This window comes from Ranitomeya variabilis, chromosome 3, assembly GCF_051348905.1.
Source record: "Ranitomeya variabilis isolate aRanVar5 chromosome 3, aRanVar5.hap1, whole genome shotgun sequence".
In the NCBI taxonomy this organism is placed as follows: domain Eukaryota; kingdom Metazoa; phylum Chordata; class Amphibia; order Anura; family Dendrobatidae; genus Ranitomeya; species Ranitomeya variabilis.
The window spans coordinates 767951314-767967234 of NC_135234.1; the positions used below are offsets into that span (position 1 = coordinate 767951314).

Sequence of the window (15921 nt, forward strand, 5' to 3'; positions counted from 1 at the left end):
CCTCAGTGGCCGGATATAAGAGTAGGAATGGCCGAGAGAAAACCAGGGAGCAAATATCAGTGTCCAGCAATTTACAGGGGGAGGAGGGGAGATTTCCTTTATTAATAAATAGTAGTAATAATAATGGCAGCCAGCGCTCTACCTGTATGGGGCAGGGCGGGCTGCACCAGGGGTTATAACGTGTAATATGGCTCCAATGTTATCTTCTCCCCTTCAGATCTCCCTCCTGACTCTGTCTGGTCCAGGACCACAGAGGGGACGTCAGTCACCACCTACATAAGCTGAGAAGAGAACATCAGCGTGCACAGGACCCCGCAGAGCCGGACATCTGTAGAGTGAGTATAATGGCGGAGGAGCCGCCGCCAGGGTCCATCTTCTTACACTAATTAGATAAGTGGAGGAGGCCGGACCACGGCTGTCAGCACCGACCACTGAGTTAGGCCAGAATTGCACCTGACAACCTCCCGCATTTAACCACTATCATTCGGCTACTTGTTGGCTGATTGTCGGGTGTCTGATGCCATTAAGGCAGTTCTTACTGCTGGAAAATACTGACCAAATACTGAGCATGTGAACATGGCCTAAAGCTGAAAATTATTTGGTTTAGATCTGAAATAAAACTTGTGTCAGAGTATAATGTAGCCCCCCCCTCATAAAATATGTAGCTCCCCTCATAAAATATAATGCAGCCCTCTCATAGAGTATAATGCATCCCCTCCCATAGAGTATAATGTAGCCCCCTTAAATAAAATAATGTAGCCCCCTCATAGAATATAATGCAGCCCTCAAATAGAATAATGCAGCCCCCTCATAGAGTAAAATGCAGCCCCTTCATAGGGTATAATGCAGTCCCCTTAAAGAATATAATGTAGCCCCCTCAAATACTATAATGCAGCCCCCCATAGAGTAAAATGCTGCCCCTTCATAGGGTATAATGCAAACTCCCATAGAATATAATGTAGCCCCCTCATATAATATAATGTAGCCCCTCCATAGAATATAATGTAGCCTCTCCATAGAATATAATACAGCCCCACAGTCCTACAGTCTTATGGCCACCAGTACTAACTGATATATATATATATATATATATATATCCCACAATCCTCACCTCTCCTCCTCATTCCCCCGCGGTTCCAGACTCTGCTCCAGTCTCAGCAGCTGCACTGCCATCTGCCCGGCACACAGTATGAGGTGACGTCATCGCGCACCGGCTGTGTCAGAGTCAGAGGGCAATGATGGAGCAGGGAGTATCATCTGATGCCCTCTCCTCTATTATTGCACCTATGATGCCGATACAGTTGAATGCGGCACATGCTGGGGGCAGCAGCGGTGGAGCAGCAGGCGACAGGAGGAAGGAGCCGACTGCTGCGGCTAAAGCCTGTGCCCGCTGCTAAAGAGAAATAAATATTCACTGCTCCCCACGCCCATGGCCAGTCCGACCCGGGCTCTACACACAGAACTGAGGAATAAAATGGTAAAAACTCATCTGTTCCTTATACTACAGGTGGAATAACGCTCTACTGCTGGAAGGTTCTCAAAGTTTTACTTGTTGAGCGTTGAAAACTCCAAGTGTAAACTTTGTTCTGGATTAGGAATCTTACTTCCATCGGGAATTCACCAGATATTACTGTAAGTATTCTGAGGTCATAACAAACATTTCCAGCCTAAAAATAAAAGAATAAAATCTGACCGATCTATTGTTCCTTTTAGGGTTGATAAACGACTACAGAGCTGAAATCTTGACAAGAAGATCCCTGTCGATTACTAAGATCCCAGCTGAATTCTGTAGCACTACTAGTGACATCACATTTCTTGGATTTACAAGAAGAGTAAAGTAGTTAGAAGGTAACGATACTTTTCTGTAACATTTAAGTCTAAGTTGCAATGTGTGACCATGATGTGAGGAATAGCGCCATTTCCGGCCATTATATGGCTTGTATGGTATTTTGTATTGTTCTACAGTTTTCACCCTACAGTCACTATCTCTAATTTGCATTTGTCTTTGAATCAGTGTCTCCCGCACAAAAAGTATTTTACCTCTTTCCTTAGGCAGCACAGAGCCATGGAGGAAAGTATATATCAGTACTGAGCATTGCAGCTGTGAATCCAGCTCTGGTCTAAGCTAATATACCTGCTAGAATCCTGCAGGACAATGATTCTGTGCTTCCTCCTGGCAGTGCTCCTCCTCTGCCTCCTAACTTGTGAAATCTCTGTGCAGAGCAAGACGGATTACAGGAGGTTATTCAGAGTTAATGAGCTCAGGAGACGGGGAAGGGGAGGAATTGACCCATAAGAATAGATTAAAGCCGATTTCTCTGATATCATATGTTACAAAGTTTCTTATAATCACTTATACTAGTGATTTATACAATTTGTTGCCGGCAGTTCCCATGTAAACACTTTCTCGATGTTTTGCGGCTTCATCTTCTCGTCCTTCCATACTACTTATGGTCACTACTTTTTGGCTTTTGCGGTTTATTGTCCTATAACTTTTCTCCATTTGTGGATTATTCTGCAGGACTTCTCGCGCACTGAGTGACTTCTGCGTGTTGCTCTGCGCTGTGAGATCTGCGACTATTGTGCGCCGGAAGAGCACTTTACTGAACACTTTTGAGGAGAAACCATGAGTTCTCGGGAATTGAGGCAGCTGATCATGGACAACATTGCATGGATGAACCGGCCAGAAAACCGAAGTAAGTGAACCTTTACAATGTAAGGGGTGTGTGTGGGGGGATTATACCGGGGTCTTTTTATCGTCACCCCAGTAACAACAGGTTCCACTCTCTAGTTCTTTCCATAAGAGGAGTTAGAAATATTTCTGCCTGTATACTGGGGACAATGTTAGACGGGGAACTAAACTATTAACTCTGTGTATTGTAGTAGTGACGATCGGTGGGGTCCGGACCCTCAGACCAGCACACATCGCTCACAACAGGGGTCAACGTGCTTAGATAATTCTTGGGTGTGTGCAGAGCGGTGTACTGGCCCAGTAAAAAGTTATAGAGAAATAATAGATAGATAATAGATGATAGATACATTTGTACCTGTCATTTATGATATTTTCTGTAATTATAATACATGGTTTTTCTCTTCAGATCAGAGCCCTGTGATCGGAAGACTCAGGTCGTCTCAGACAAGAGGAGGAAGGATTGAAGATGACAGAGATTATTTACCTTCTCCAGAGAGAAGAAGAAGAGTTAGAGACCCATCCAGGCGCTCAGTACGAGAGGAGACCAGACACAGGAGCCGTTCGCCACATAGGCCGCTACCTGACCGTCCCATCTCTCCTGAGCCTTTACCACCGACCACGCGCCCTGACAATCTCAGGCCTGCGGAAGCTTTACCACCGACCACGCTCCCTGACAATCTCAGGCCTGCGGAGGCTTTACCACCGACCACGCTCCCGGACCGTCACAGTTCTGCTGATGCGTCACTACCGAGCAGCAGCAATAACAGGAGTGGTGGAAATGAAGCGGCAACCACCTCCGGGGCCGATCCTCAGCCAAATTTTATTCCACCATCCGTCGGCACAGATGCTGAGAATCAGGCCGGATTAGATTCAGTTGAGGATACAACACCACCGCAGGCTGCACCCCTGCGGAGGAGAGGACGGCGGAGAGGAATGACAAGGATACGGCAAATCGAACGCCTTCCTACCAGGAGCGCCACAGGCCAGGAGGAGATTCCTTCTTGTGCCATATGCCTAGGTGATTATGAAGTAGGTGAGCAGCTTATTGTGCTGCCCTGCCGACATCTTTTTCATCAGAGCTGCATTACACCATGGCTCCGCCAAAACCGCTACTGTCCTTACTGCCGCCAAAACTGTTTCCAACAGAACAGACAGAGAAGAGCATAAATCCCAACATGTGCTCGTGTATCCATCCCCTATATATATTTATTTCCTTTATTAATGATTTTTACTAAATAAAATGTATATGTTTTTTATACTTATGAAGTCAGCACTCCATTTTTTCAGTTTTCTATGTTACCAGGAGTTTCTTCGTGTACGGCCATATTGATACATTTATAGAGGAACAGTCACACGATGCAACTACTTTTTACCTATTTATGCATCATTTCCGGAATTTTCTAAACTACATCGGTGATATGTCCGCCCCTGCATTACAGAATCCATTTAGCTCTAGTGGTCCCCATACTTGCCATTATCCGTTCTGCAATTTCTGGGGCAACACCTCTATTAAATCTGTGGACAGTTTGCTCCAATTACAAAACAAGCACTAAATCTATTGTACTACTTCTAATCTGATTTACTATGCTGCACGTGAGTGTCCATATATATGGGGCTGCATTACACTATAGAGGCTGCCTATGGGGGTGCATTATATTAGGGGCTGCATTACACTATAGAGGCTGCCTATGGGGGTGCATTATATTAGGGGCTGCATTACACTATAGAGGCTGCCTATGGGGGTGCATTATATTAGGGGCTGCATTACACTATAGAGGCTGCCTATGGGGGTGCATTATATTAGGGGCTGCATTATACTATAGAGGCTGCGTTATACTATAGAGGCTGCCTATGGGGGAGCATTATATTACATTATACTAGGGGGTGCATTATATTATAGAAGCTGCCTTTGGAGGTGCATTATATTAGGGGCTGAATTATACTATAGAGGCTGCCTGTGGCGGTGCATTATATTATAGAGGCTGCCTATGGGATGCATTATACTATAAAGGCTGCGTTTGGGGCTGCATTATACTATAAAGGCTGCCTGTGGGGGTGCATTATACTATAGAGGCTGCCTATGGGCCTACATTATACTATAGAGGCTGCCTATGGGGGGGGGGCATTATATTAGGGGCTGCCTTACACTATAGAGTCTGCATTATACTATAGAGTCTGCCTATGGGGGATGCATTATACTACTGAGTCGGCCTATGGGGGTGCATTATACTATAGAGTCTGCCTATAGAGGCTGCCTATGGCGGGTGCATTATGCTATAGAGGCTGCCTATGGGGGTGCATTATATTAGGGGCTGCATTATACTATAGTCTCCTTATGGGAGGTACATTATACTATAGAGTCTGCCTATGGGGGGTGCATTATACTATGGAGTCTGACTACGGGGGGTGCATTACACTTTAGAGTCTGCCTATGGCGGGTGCATTATGCTATAGAGGCTGCCTATGAGGTTGCATTATGCTATAGAGGCTGCCTATGGGGGTGAATTATATTAGGAGCTGAATTATATTATAGAATTGTTATCAATAAAAGATCCAAAAATAATTATGTGCTTAAACATTGGGCTTATTAGCCACATCAGCGCCACCAGTCCTTCCTATTTCTTATATTAGGTCGATGTCTGGGAAACAGATTACTGAAAATAAGGTCTTAGAATCTTGATAGAATCGCTGACCGTCTGAAAAACCCAAAGATTTTAATCAATGACCATTTTGACTAGAATCGGAGAATGAAGTATTGCTCGTTCCTGTCTCAGATTCACTTTCTGGTCTTTTCCTTCCTACTGAGATTCAATATTGTGTGTAGCTTACAAAATAAATAGGCCTTTTCACGTTTCTCTTCCTCATTCCCCTTTTTCTTATCTACCACTGTTTCTGGAGAGATGGAATCACTAAGCCGTAGGTCAGAGTGACAGAAAGGAACATGGATCAGCAAGGGCCAGGACCGCAGAGTATGAAGGATAAAAGGCAGACAAGCAAACCAAGAAGCAACAGAAGATACAGAGTCAGGAGTGCGGAGAAACACTCAGCTCCGGCGTGGAGCAGGAGCTGAGCGGGGGGAAAGTGTCCTGAGAACAGATATATAATGTGTCATCAGACGTATAATCCGCACTGATGTGTATAGAGGGGAGACGTGGCCTGTAATAACCATATAATGGACATGTGCCCCCCCCCCGTACAGGAGGCAGCGTGGAGCAGGAGCTGAGCGGGGGGAAAGTGTCCTGAGAACAGATATATAATGTGTCATCAGACGTATAATCCACACTGATGTGTATAGAGGGGAGACGTGGCCTGTAATAACCATATAATGGACATGTGCCCCCCGTACAGGAGGCAGCGTGGAGCAGGAGCTGAGCGGGGGGGAAAGTGTCCTGAGAACAGATATATAATGTGTCATCAGACGTATAATCCACACTGATGTGTATAGAGGGGAGACGTGGCCTGTAATAACCATATAATGGACATGTGCCCCCCGTACAGGAGGCAGCGTGGAGCAGGAGCTGAGCGGGGGGGAAAGTGTCCTGAGAACAGATATATAATGTGTCATCAGACGTATAATCCGCACTGATGTGTATAGAGGGAGACGTGGCCTGTAATAACCATATAATGGACATGTGCCCCCCGTTCTCACCTGCACAGATCGGACACGTGTTGGTGTCGGTCTCGGGGGAGCGCTGCGCGGTGCTCGGACTGTCACGCTCTCCTTGGTGTCCGGTGTCTCTCGCTGGTACGAGTCTGCGCTCTCTTCCTGATAAAGGAGACATTATCAGCTTGTTAGTAACGGTCACACGGCTCCCTGTGAGCGGAGCAGCCCCCCGCCTCGTGCTGCAATGTGCCTGCGGTCAGCAGTGAGGACCCCCGGAGGCGGGCACAGCGCAGTGTAACCCCTGGAGCTGTGCAGCATCAGAAGGCGAGGGACGGGGGCAGCCAGGTGCCGGATCCTCCTGCAAGGGGTCTTTCAACACTGAAAGGTGCCAAGGGAGCAAGTTCTCTCCATATTCTAATCAGCCCCTAATCGCCCGGACCCCCAAAGATCCCGAGATTCCCCGTCAGAATAGAGCTATGGGGGAAGCCATGAATTACGTCCTATGACTGATGTGTGAACACCCGGACAGTACGGGGGGCCGGGGAGGTGACGTGCTGTGGATGGAGACCCCTTTAGGAGCTTGTCACATTGGGGGTGTTAGAGCCCTAGGGGTCTCTGGAGACGTCCTACCTTCTTCGGGCCTCCTCCATTTTCAGTCGGCGATTAGGGGTCTCGTGTTCCTTCTTTGATGGGTGGAGTCTCGTCATGGGGGTCTCGGGAAAAGATCCTGCGGGAGCAGCCAGAAAATGGAGGGTTACGGTAACGTAAATGATCGGGCAGACCCCTGTATAAAAGCCGGGTGGCAGCTGTGATGGGGTCACTGCAGCGTGGAAACAGAAGTTTGCAAAAATGTCTGAATTTAAAGGGGCCGTTCCCTTCTGATCTAATGTGCCAGACAGGTGTTGTGGGGGTCCCACTGATCCCCCAGATGTCAGTCCTCCACAGGCGGATACTTACCGGAGGACACCGGGCTGTCCCCCTGCTGGCTGCCACGGTCCCCACATGGCGGGATGGAGGGGATCGGAACGGCAGTAATTGGAGGGCGGCGTTTTCGGGACTTGGCTGCAGACAGGAGCATGCGCGCGGAGCGTCTCATGGAGGCCGGGGGAGGGGAGGCCACGCTCTGCAGCTTGTCTCGCAGCTTCTGACTCCTACAGGTACAGACACGACATGAGGGGCAGAGGATTAAATCCCAGGACCCCCAGAAATAACAGCTCGCAGATGGCTGAGATTAATCAGAGCTCAGACCAAAGGTGCAGTAACCGCCCTCTCCAGCAAAGCAACGAACCTGAGATCAATGAGTCCGGCTGTACAACACTGTAGAAGAGCTGCAGTGTAAAGAATGGTGGAGGGACAGAGCACCAGAAGGGACGCTGCTGACTGCACCCACAGACCGCGAGATCCCAGGAGCGGGTGAGAATGCGCCCAGCGGGTACGTACCGGGCCTCGGGGTCCTGAGCGTCCAGGGTGGGCTGCTCTCCGGAGTGTAGGGGAGAGACCGGACAGGAGCAGCCGCCCTGTAAGGGAAAAAGAGCAGTGATGGGTAACAGACGGCCTGGAGCTCGACTAACGGCAGCGCTGCCGAGAGCACAACGGAGGAGGGCCGCTGCCGAGAGCACAACGGAGGGGGGCCGCTGCCGAGAGCACAACGGAGGGGGGCCGCTGCCGAGAGCACAACGGAGGGGGGCCGCTGCCGAGAGCACAGCGGAGGGGGGCCGCTGCCGAGAGCACAACGGAGGGGGGCCGCTGCCGAGAGCACAACGGAGGGGGGCCGCTGCCGAGAGCACAGCGGAGGGGGGCCGCTGCCGAGAGCACAACGGAGGGGGGCCGCTGCCGAGAGCACAACGGAGGGGGGCGGAGGATCTACAGTCCCCTGCAGTGGATTCAGTCTCCTCCTACGGAGGGAGATCCATCATCCGGGGTCAGATGTGTCAGCCCCTCTGGAAACAAAAGGCATGCTGGGAGATGTAGTTCCATGATGTCATTAATGAGGGAAGTAGCCGGGTCGTCCTTCCTACACCACACGACGTACCTCAGAGCCTTCGAGCCGCTCCTCATCCTCTTCATCCGGGGTGGAGAGGACGCGGATGAACGACAGACCGAACTGCTCCTGCTTGTTGAAGGGCTGCGTGCAGGTGACACGGTCCCACTTCTCCAGGGCGGCTCCTGCGAGGAAGTCTCCTGCCGAGGGGAGTCTGCTCTACAGAAAAACCTGCAGTCCCCCCAGAGCAGCACACACTCCAGTCACCTCCAGAGCTGCATCCACTGAAAATATTCATATACTCCAGCCACCACCAGAGCTGCATCCACAGAAAATATTCATATACTCCAGCCACCACCAGAGCTGCATCCACAGATAATATTCATATACTCCAGCCACCTCCAGAGCTGCATCCACAGAAAATATTCATATACTCCAGCCACCTCCAGAGCTGCATCCACTGAAAATATGCATATACTCCAGCCACCTCCAGAGCTGCAGTCTGTAAATTCACACATTATGCTCCACTCACATCTACAGTGGCATGTAACCGTTTATCCCCTGCTGGCCAGAATCACTGTTATTGTGAACAGTGAAGAGAGCTGAAGATGAAATGATCTGTAAAAGGCCTAAAGTTACAGATGACGCCTCTCCTTGGTGTTTTAGGCAATAAAAATATATATTATTTTCATAGTTTACATTTTAAAAATTATAAAAAGGAAAATGAGCAGATGAAAAAGTTTGTGCACCCTGCATGGTTAGTACAAGTATCAGCCTGTAAACGCTTTCTGTATCCAGACACGAGTCTTTCAGTTCTTGTGTGAGGGATTTTCCTCCGTTCTTCCTTGGAGAATTCCTCCAGTTCTGTGAGATTCCTGGGGCGTTTTGCTTCCTCTGCTATTTTGAGGTTTCGCCACAGATTTTCAATGATGCTGAGATCAGGGGACTGTGAGGGCCATTGTAAAACCTTCAGTTTGCCCCTTTTCAGGTCTATTGTGGATTGTGACGTGTGTTTAGGACCATTCTCCATATGTAGCAGCCATCCTCTTCCTCTTTTCACCTTCAGCTTTTTTACAGATGTTTTTTTCAAAAATTTGTTGAAATTTCATTGAATCCATTCTTCACTCTACCCTTGAAATTTTCCCCAAGCTATTGGCTGCAACACAGTGCAAAGAATGATCCTCCCCCATGCTTAATGGTTGGCGAGATGTTATTTTCCTGACATTCTGTGCCCTTTTTTCTCCACCTTTTATCATTGTGGCCACACAGTTCTATTTTATCCTCATCGGTCCACAGGACTTGTTTCCAAAATGCATCAGGCTTGTTTAGATGTTCTTTGCAGACTTCTAAAGCTGAATTCCATTGATTGGATGCAGGAGAGGTTTTCCTCTGATGACTCTTCCATGAAGGTCATATTTGTGCAGGTGTCTCTGAACAGTAGAACAATGTACCACAACTCCAGAGTCTGCTCAATCTTTCTGAAGGTCTTTTGCAGCCAAGTGGGAGTTCTGATTTGCTTCTCTACCAATCCTATGAGCAGCTCTTGATTAAATTTTCCTTGGTCTTCCAGACCTTATCTTGACCTCCACTGTTTCTGGTAACTGCCATTTTTTAACTACATTACTAAATGAGGAAAAGGCAACATGGAAACGCTTTTCTATCTTCTTATAGCCTTCTCCTGCTTTGTGGGCTCCACCATTTTCCTTTTCAGAATGCTAGGCAGCTGCTTAGAAGAATTCAAAGCTGCTGTTTTTTGGTTAGAGGAGGCTGGGTTTTTATAAAGCTGGGAAATTTCCATCATCGGCCTTTCCTAACAATTATAGTGAAGAAGCCATAACCTTAACAGGCTAATTAAGGTCTGAAACCTGGGTCAAAGTTATCTGAGCACACATATATCCAAGGGTGCACAAACCTTGGCATCAGCCAGTTGTCCTTTAAGTAATTTTGAAAATCTAAAAGATGAAATTACCGTATATACTCGAGTATAAGCTGAGATTTTCAGCCCACTGAAAGTGCCCCTCTCGGCTTATACTCGAGTCATTGTCCCTTGGGGGGTCGGCGGGGGAGGGGGAGCGGAGGCTGTGACATACTCACCTTCTCCTGGCGTGGTCCCTGCAACTCTGGTCTCCGGGCGCTGACAGCTTCCTCCAGCGTTGAGCGGTCACATGGTACCACTCATTACAGTAATGAATATGGACCCGACTCCACTCCCATAGGGGTGGAGCCGCATATTCATTACTGTAATGAGGGGTACCATGTGACCGCTCACTACAGGAAGAAGCTGCCGGGGTACAGAAGTGCAGGGACCGCGCCAGGAGCAGGTGATATAACGCAGTGCGCTATATTCACCTGCTCCCCGTTCCACCGTCGGCGCCGCTGCCTCCTCTACACTGACGCTCAGGTCAGAGGGTGCGGTGACGCAATTAGTGCGCGCCGCCCTCTGCCTGAACATCAGTGCACAGGATGGGGAAGACACAGCGGCGGTCGGCGGTGGAATGGGGAGCAGGTGAATATAGCAAGTGCAGAGGGCCTGAGAGGTGAGTATGCGATTTTTTTATTCTTTTAATCGCAGCAATAGCATATGGGGCAAATGTCTGTATGGAGCATCTTATGGGGCCATAATCCACATTTGTGCAGCATTGTATGGGGCATATTTTAATATGGAGCATCTTATGGGGCCATCATGAACTGTATGGAGCATTATATGGGGCTCCTGATTCAATATGGACATTCAAAAACACTTAACCTATTGATGTCTCAATTAATTTTACTTTTATTGGTATCTATTTTTATTTTTGACATTTACCAGTAGCTGCTGCATTTCCCATTCCAGGCTTATACTCGAGTCAATAAGTTTTCCCAGTGTCGGCTTATACTCAAGTACATACGAGATATAGATAGATAGATAGAATTTTCCTTCTCACCCCAAATGGGGTCGGTCTTTGTTGTCCTTCCTCATTCTCGAGTCCTCCTGGGAGTTTGAGGGTTCTGCGCAGGATCTTAGCTGTTCCCAGCATTGCGCTTTTCTGGACAGAGCTCAGATGTTGCTCCTTGGATCTGTTGCAGCCATCCTTCCTCTTAGGGGTCACTGCTCCACGTGCTACGATCACCACTGGAATCACTGTTGCCTCCACACCTTCTCCAGTTCTCCTCTGAGGCCCTGGTGTTTCTCCAGCTTCTCATATTCCTTCTTTCTGATGTTGCTGCCTCATCTATTATCATTGCTGTCCTCTGCTCCTTGTCTACTATCACGTCTGGTTGGTTAGCCAACACCTGCTTATCCATCTGGATCTTTAGATCCCACAGGATTTTAGCCCTTTCATTCTCCACCATTTCTCTGGGGTCTCCCACCTGGACTTAGCCCATACACTGTGCAGATGTTCCTGTATACAGTTCCCGCTCCTTGGTTGTGGCATTCGGTAGACGCTGTTCCTGCATTTCGCATCCTGCCATTGTGTGTTGGATGATATCTGAGGTTTCTTTGCATAGTCTGCGCCTTGGGTCTTGTCTTGTAGATTCCGGCTTCTATGGATCTGGTCCTTGGTGCTCACTCTTTTGCCGCTATGATCAGTGCCTCTGTCTCGGAGTCCAGCTTTCTCCAGCCATTGGTAGGATTTCTCCATGTCAGCCGCCTCCATTATCTGTCGATGGTACGTCCCATGCAGCGGCTTGTCTTGCCATGGTGCTTCATGGTCCTGCTCCTTCCAGATCTGTTGCTGCCTTAGGCTCTCTCAGCATCTCATCTTTTGGAGCCATTTTCCGGATGTATTCCTGGATACTCCTGGTTTCATCCGTGATGGTGGCTTGGATGCTTATCAGGCCTCGACCACCCTCCTTTCTGCTGGCGTACAATCTTTGGGTGTTAGACTTAGGGTGGAGACCTCCATGCATTGTGAGGAGCTCTCGTGTCTTTTGGCCAGCACTGTTCACAATAACAGTAATTTTGACCAGGGGTGCACAAACTTTTACATGTTGCTGTACTACAGTCACACCTAAAGCTGCAATAAATAAAAAATTACATTTTCTGCACCAGCCACATATAGAGCTGTTGTCACCATTTTCCTTTACCCTCTTTGAACATCCGGACCCCTCTGTGGTTCTTCATCAGTCTGGCGTCTGCCGGTGGCATCAGCGTGGTCGTGGGGAGGAGAGTGGTGAACCCCTTATCCAGAGCCCAGATGGAACGTCCCACGTCGATCTGTAGGAAGGCCGAACCACTGTATCCTGTTCACGGGGGAGGACACAACACATGAGAGTAGAGACACCCAGTCACACACAAGCTGGAACACCAAGATCTGCTCCAACTGCAGCACCTTTATCAATGTAGCCGATGTGACAGGCTCGATCCAACTGTAACTCCACCCGGAGCTGCCGGCTGCGGTCCCGGGGACAGCTGAGCCACGGCTGGGTGAGGTTGTCTATCAGGAGATTCTCCACCGGATGTTTTGGGTCCTGCAACAGGTGGAAACAGAAGTGTGTAACCTGCACGTCGAGGCTCCTGCAATACAAATAAGAGAGCAGAACGTCGGGGCCACGTGAAGACCGAAACTGGGATCATAAACACAAAAGAAATGCTGTCACAGCAGGCAGTAAAGCGAGCGGGTAATCAGCCTGCAGTGTATGTGCCGCCATCTAGTGGCCAAAGGTAACACACACAAGAAGATGGAAATATTAGGGGGGTTTTGCTCAATTAAAAAACAAAAAAATAAATGAAGCAACAAGTGAGTTGTGTGAGCCCGAGAGACCGAGGTTTAGCCCTAAAAATAAGAATTGTAGAATAAACAAATCATGGACACGTCGGGCGCGGCCTCAGGAGCTGCAGAGGTCAGCTGTGCTACACTGCCGGCATCCGCCTGGACCAGGAGCAGCTCTCGGCCCACCGGCGGTCACTGACATTGGGGCGACCACAATCCCGATGGGTGCAGACAGCGCGCCATGTTGTGCTCACAGTCACTGCCCGCAGCCGCGCACCTGTGAGCTGAAGGACACGATGTGACGGATTGTGACCGGCGCCATCCTGGGGACGCGGCTCCTGGACTCTGCAATAAAAGGGAAAAAGACAATGAGGCCGGAAATCACAGTCACCAGAGAAAAAGGGAAACCAGCGGGAACAGGTCAGGTGTGAACACGGCGCCTACAGCAGTGAGAAGAAACATCTGCAGCCGGGGAAGGAGAGAAAGAACGCGGACAGCTGACACCGACCACACACCGGACCCCCGGAGTCTGAGGACGAGACCGAGCACACACCGGACCCCCGGAGTCTCTGAGGACGACACCGAGCACACACCGGACCCCCGGAGTCTCTGAGGACAACACCGAGCACACACCGGACCCCCGGAGTCTCTGAGGACACGACCACACACCGGACCCCCGGAGTCTCTGAGGATGACGCCGACCACACACCGGACCCCCGGAGTCTCTGAGGACGACGCCGACCACACACCGGACCCCCGGAGTCTCTGAGGACGACGCCGACCACACACCGGACCCCCGGAGTCTCTGAGGACGACGCCGACCACACACCGGACCCCCGGAGTCTCTGAGGATGACGCCGACCACACACCGGACCCCCGGAGTCTCTGAGGACGACGCCGACCACACACCGGACCCCCGGAGTCTCTGAGGACGACGCCGACCACACACCGGACCCCCGGAGTCTCTGAGGATGACGCCGACCACACACCGGACCCCCGGAGTCTCTGAGGATGACGCCGACCACACACCGGACCCCCGGAGTCTCTGAGGACACAACCACACACCGGACCCCCGGAGTTTCTGAGGACACAACCACACACCGGACCCCCGGAGTCTCTGAAGACACGACCGACCACACACCGGACCCGGGAGTCTCTGAGGACACGACCGACCACACACCGGACCCCGGAGTCTCTGAGGACACCAACTAATGTGGGCGATGAATGAGTAGAACAGGCGGACATGAGAGGTGGTGAGTTCTGTTCCAATCAAAGTCTTCACACAGAGGCTGGACAGACATCTGTCTGGGATGGGCTAAGGCAATGTTCACATTTGCGTTGTTGGGCGTTGCATCAGAGACGCAATGACACAACGCCATGCAAAACGCATTGTTTTGCGACGCATGCGTCCATTTTTGGCTTGATTTTGGACGCAAAAAAAAAAAAGCAACATGCAGCGTCCTCTGTGCCCTGACGCTTGCGCCAAAAATGACGCATGCCTCACAAAACGCAAGACAACGCATGTCCATGCGCCCCCATGTTAAATATAGGGGCGCATGACGCATGCGTCGCCGAACCTGCGCCCGGCGCAAGGCAAATCTAAACGTAGCCTAGTGACTCCTGCATTGAGCCGGGGGTCGCACACGATGCCCCCGGGGGTCCCTGCACCGCTCACACTCCAGGACCCTGTTATTACGCACCTGCACCGGAGTCTGCGCCTCCACAGCTGCAGAAGTGTGAAATCCCCGCGCTCAGCCGCAGCCACGCCCCCGACGTCCCTTATGCCACGCCTCCACACCCCGCCCACCAGAGCCCGCACTCAGGGTCTCCGTTTGTCTCCTGACTCGGCGCCATGATGCAGAACACAGTCCGGCTGATTGTACAATGAATTGGTCTCCAGCAAAATACTGCACAGAAACCGCCATTCACACCTTGGTAACAAGGTCTGGGTGTACCAACATGGCTGCCTCATGACGTCATCAGTCGTGGTCAGGGGTCACGTGCCGGGAACCTGCTCTGTGTCCTGTGATTGGATGCGCGGCGGCGCCGGAAGATGTTCTCTGATTGGTTCATGTCTCCCGGAACAAGCAGTCGTGGCGAAAGATGGCTGCGGCGGTGCTGGAGGTGGAAGTCGGGGAAGCCGGGCTGAGGGAGGCAGCGGAGGAGGTGAGGAGAGGCCGGGAGGGCACAGACCCCCGCAGCAGTGGCGTAGGAAGGGGGTTGCGGCACAATGCGGGGGTGAGTCAGTGGTGTATCTAGGGGGGAGCAGCCGGCAGGGGGGCACATTCGGGCCGCCTAAAGCGGCGGTCCGCAGTGTCTCCCCCGCCGGCTGCATTCTGTCACCCCCCGCACTGGGAGTCGGCTGTTCTCTGTGCCGACTGTCAAGCTGCAGCGCGCCGGCTCCCAGTGTTCAATTGTACTCGGATCTGTGATGCGAGTACAATGGAAGCTCTGACTGCCGGGTCAGAGCGACGGTAGAGGCTAAATCCAAGTCGGCTAAAGGACCTCTGCCCATGTGACCGGAAGGGGCGGTGCCTCTTCCTCCATAGAACAGACAGGGCACACACGAGGAAGCTGTGGATATCATGGCGGGATTTCGTGCAGGACTTGGTTTTGGAGTGTTTTGTGCAGGATTTGCCTCTTCCTCCATAGAGCAGAGCAGACAGGAGGAGGCTGTGGATGTCATGGCTGGATTTCGAGGATTTTTGTGCAAGATTTGGGGTCATTCTCTAAAGTCACAGATCAGGTAAGTGGGAGTCTGCCTGGGGAGAATGGGGTGGTGTTGCTTGCATGGGGCTGCCTGGGGAGAATGGGGTGGTGTTGCTTGCATGGGGCTGCCTGGGGAGAATGGGGGGTGGTGTTGCTTGCATGGGGCTGCCTGGGGAGAATGGGGGGTGGGTGTTGCTTGCATGGGGCTGCCTGGGGAGAATGGGGGGTGGGTGTTGCTTGC

At 50.7% G+C, this 15921-nt stretch overlaps 2 protein-coding genes and 1 pseudogene across 3 annotated transcripts in view; 2 read left to right on the top strand and 1 right to left on the bottom strand.

The window, feature by feature from the left end:
• LOC143817413 (protein XNDC1N-like) overlaps window positions 1-14964 on the bottom strand; it is a 126323-nt gene extending 111359 nt beyond the window's left edge. The window contains exons 1-9 of the mRNA XM_077298808.1: window positions 14672-14964; window positions 13249-13316; window positions 12591-12729; window positions 12346-12501; window positions 8329-8477; window positions 7737-7813; window positions 7254-7447; window positions 6927-7023; window positions 6342-6458 (exon numbers count right to left, since the gene is read on the bottom strand). Coding sequence (XP_077154923.1) covers window positions 6404-6458; window positions 6927-7023; window positions 7254-7447; window positions 7737-7813; window positions 8329-8477; window positions 12346-12501; window positions 12591-12729; window positions 13249-13293 — 912 coding nt within the window. The 5' untranslated portion in view covers window positions 13294-13316; window positions 14672-14964 and the 3' untranslated portion in view covers window positions 6342-6403. The remainder of the gene's footprint in view (window positions 1-6341; window positions 6459-6926; window positions 7024-7253; window positions 7448-7736; window positions 7814-8328; window positions 8478-12345; window positions 12502-12590; window positions 12730-13248; window positions 13317-14671) is intronic.
• LOC143817414 (uncharacterized) lies at window positions 2595-3950 on the top strand. The gene is made up of 2 exons (XM_077298809.1): window positions 2595-2696; window positions 3099-3950. Exons 1-2 carry the CDS (start codon window positions 2627-2629, stop codon window positions 3857-3859), a joined length of 831 nt encoding a protein of 276 aa, XP_077154924.1. The 5' UTR covers window positions 2595-2626; the 3' UTR covers window positions 3860-3950.
• A 65-nt stretch (window positions 14965-15029) lies between the features above and the next one.
• Window positions 15030-15921, top strand: part of LOC143817410 (uncharacterized) — a 52046-nt pseudogene continuing 51154 nt past the window's right edge. Inside the window, exon 1 of the transcript XR_013224137.1 lies at window positions 15030-15137. The product of XR_013224137.1 is annotated as an uncharacterized LOC143817410 (transcript). The remainder of the gene's footprint in view (window positions 15138-15921) is intronic.

What these genes read in the sequence shown, in the direction of transcription:
- LOC143817414 (XM_077298809.1), top strand. Translation starts at nt 2,627, where the DNA reads ATGAGTTCTCGGGAATTGAGGCAGCTGATCATGGACAACATTGCATGG. An exon ending in GAACCGGCCAGAAAACCGAA is followed by an intron (nt 2,697 to 3,098) that starts GTAAGTGAACCT and finishes TTTTCTCTTCAG; the next exon opens with ATCAGAGCCCTGTGATCGGA.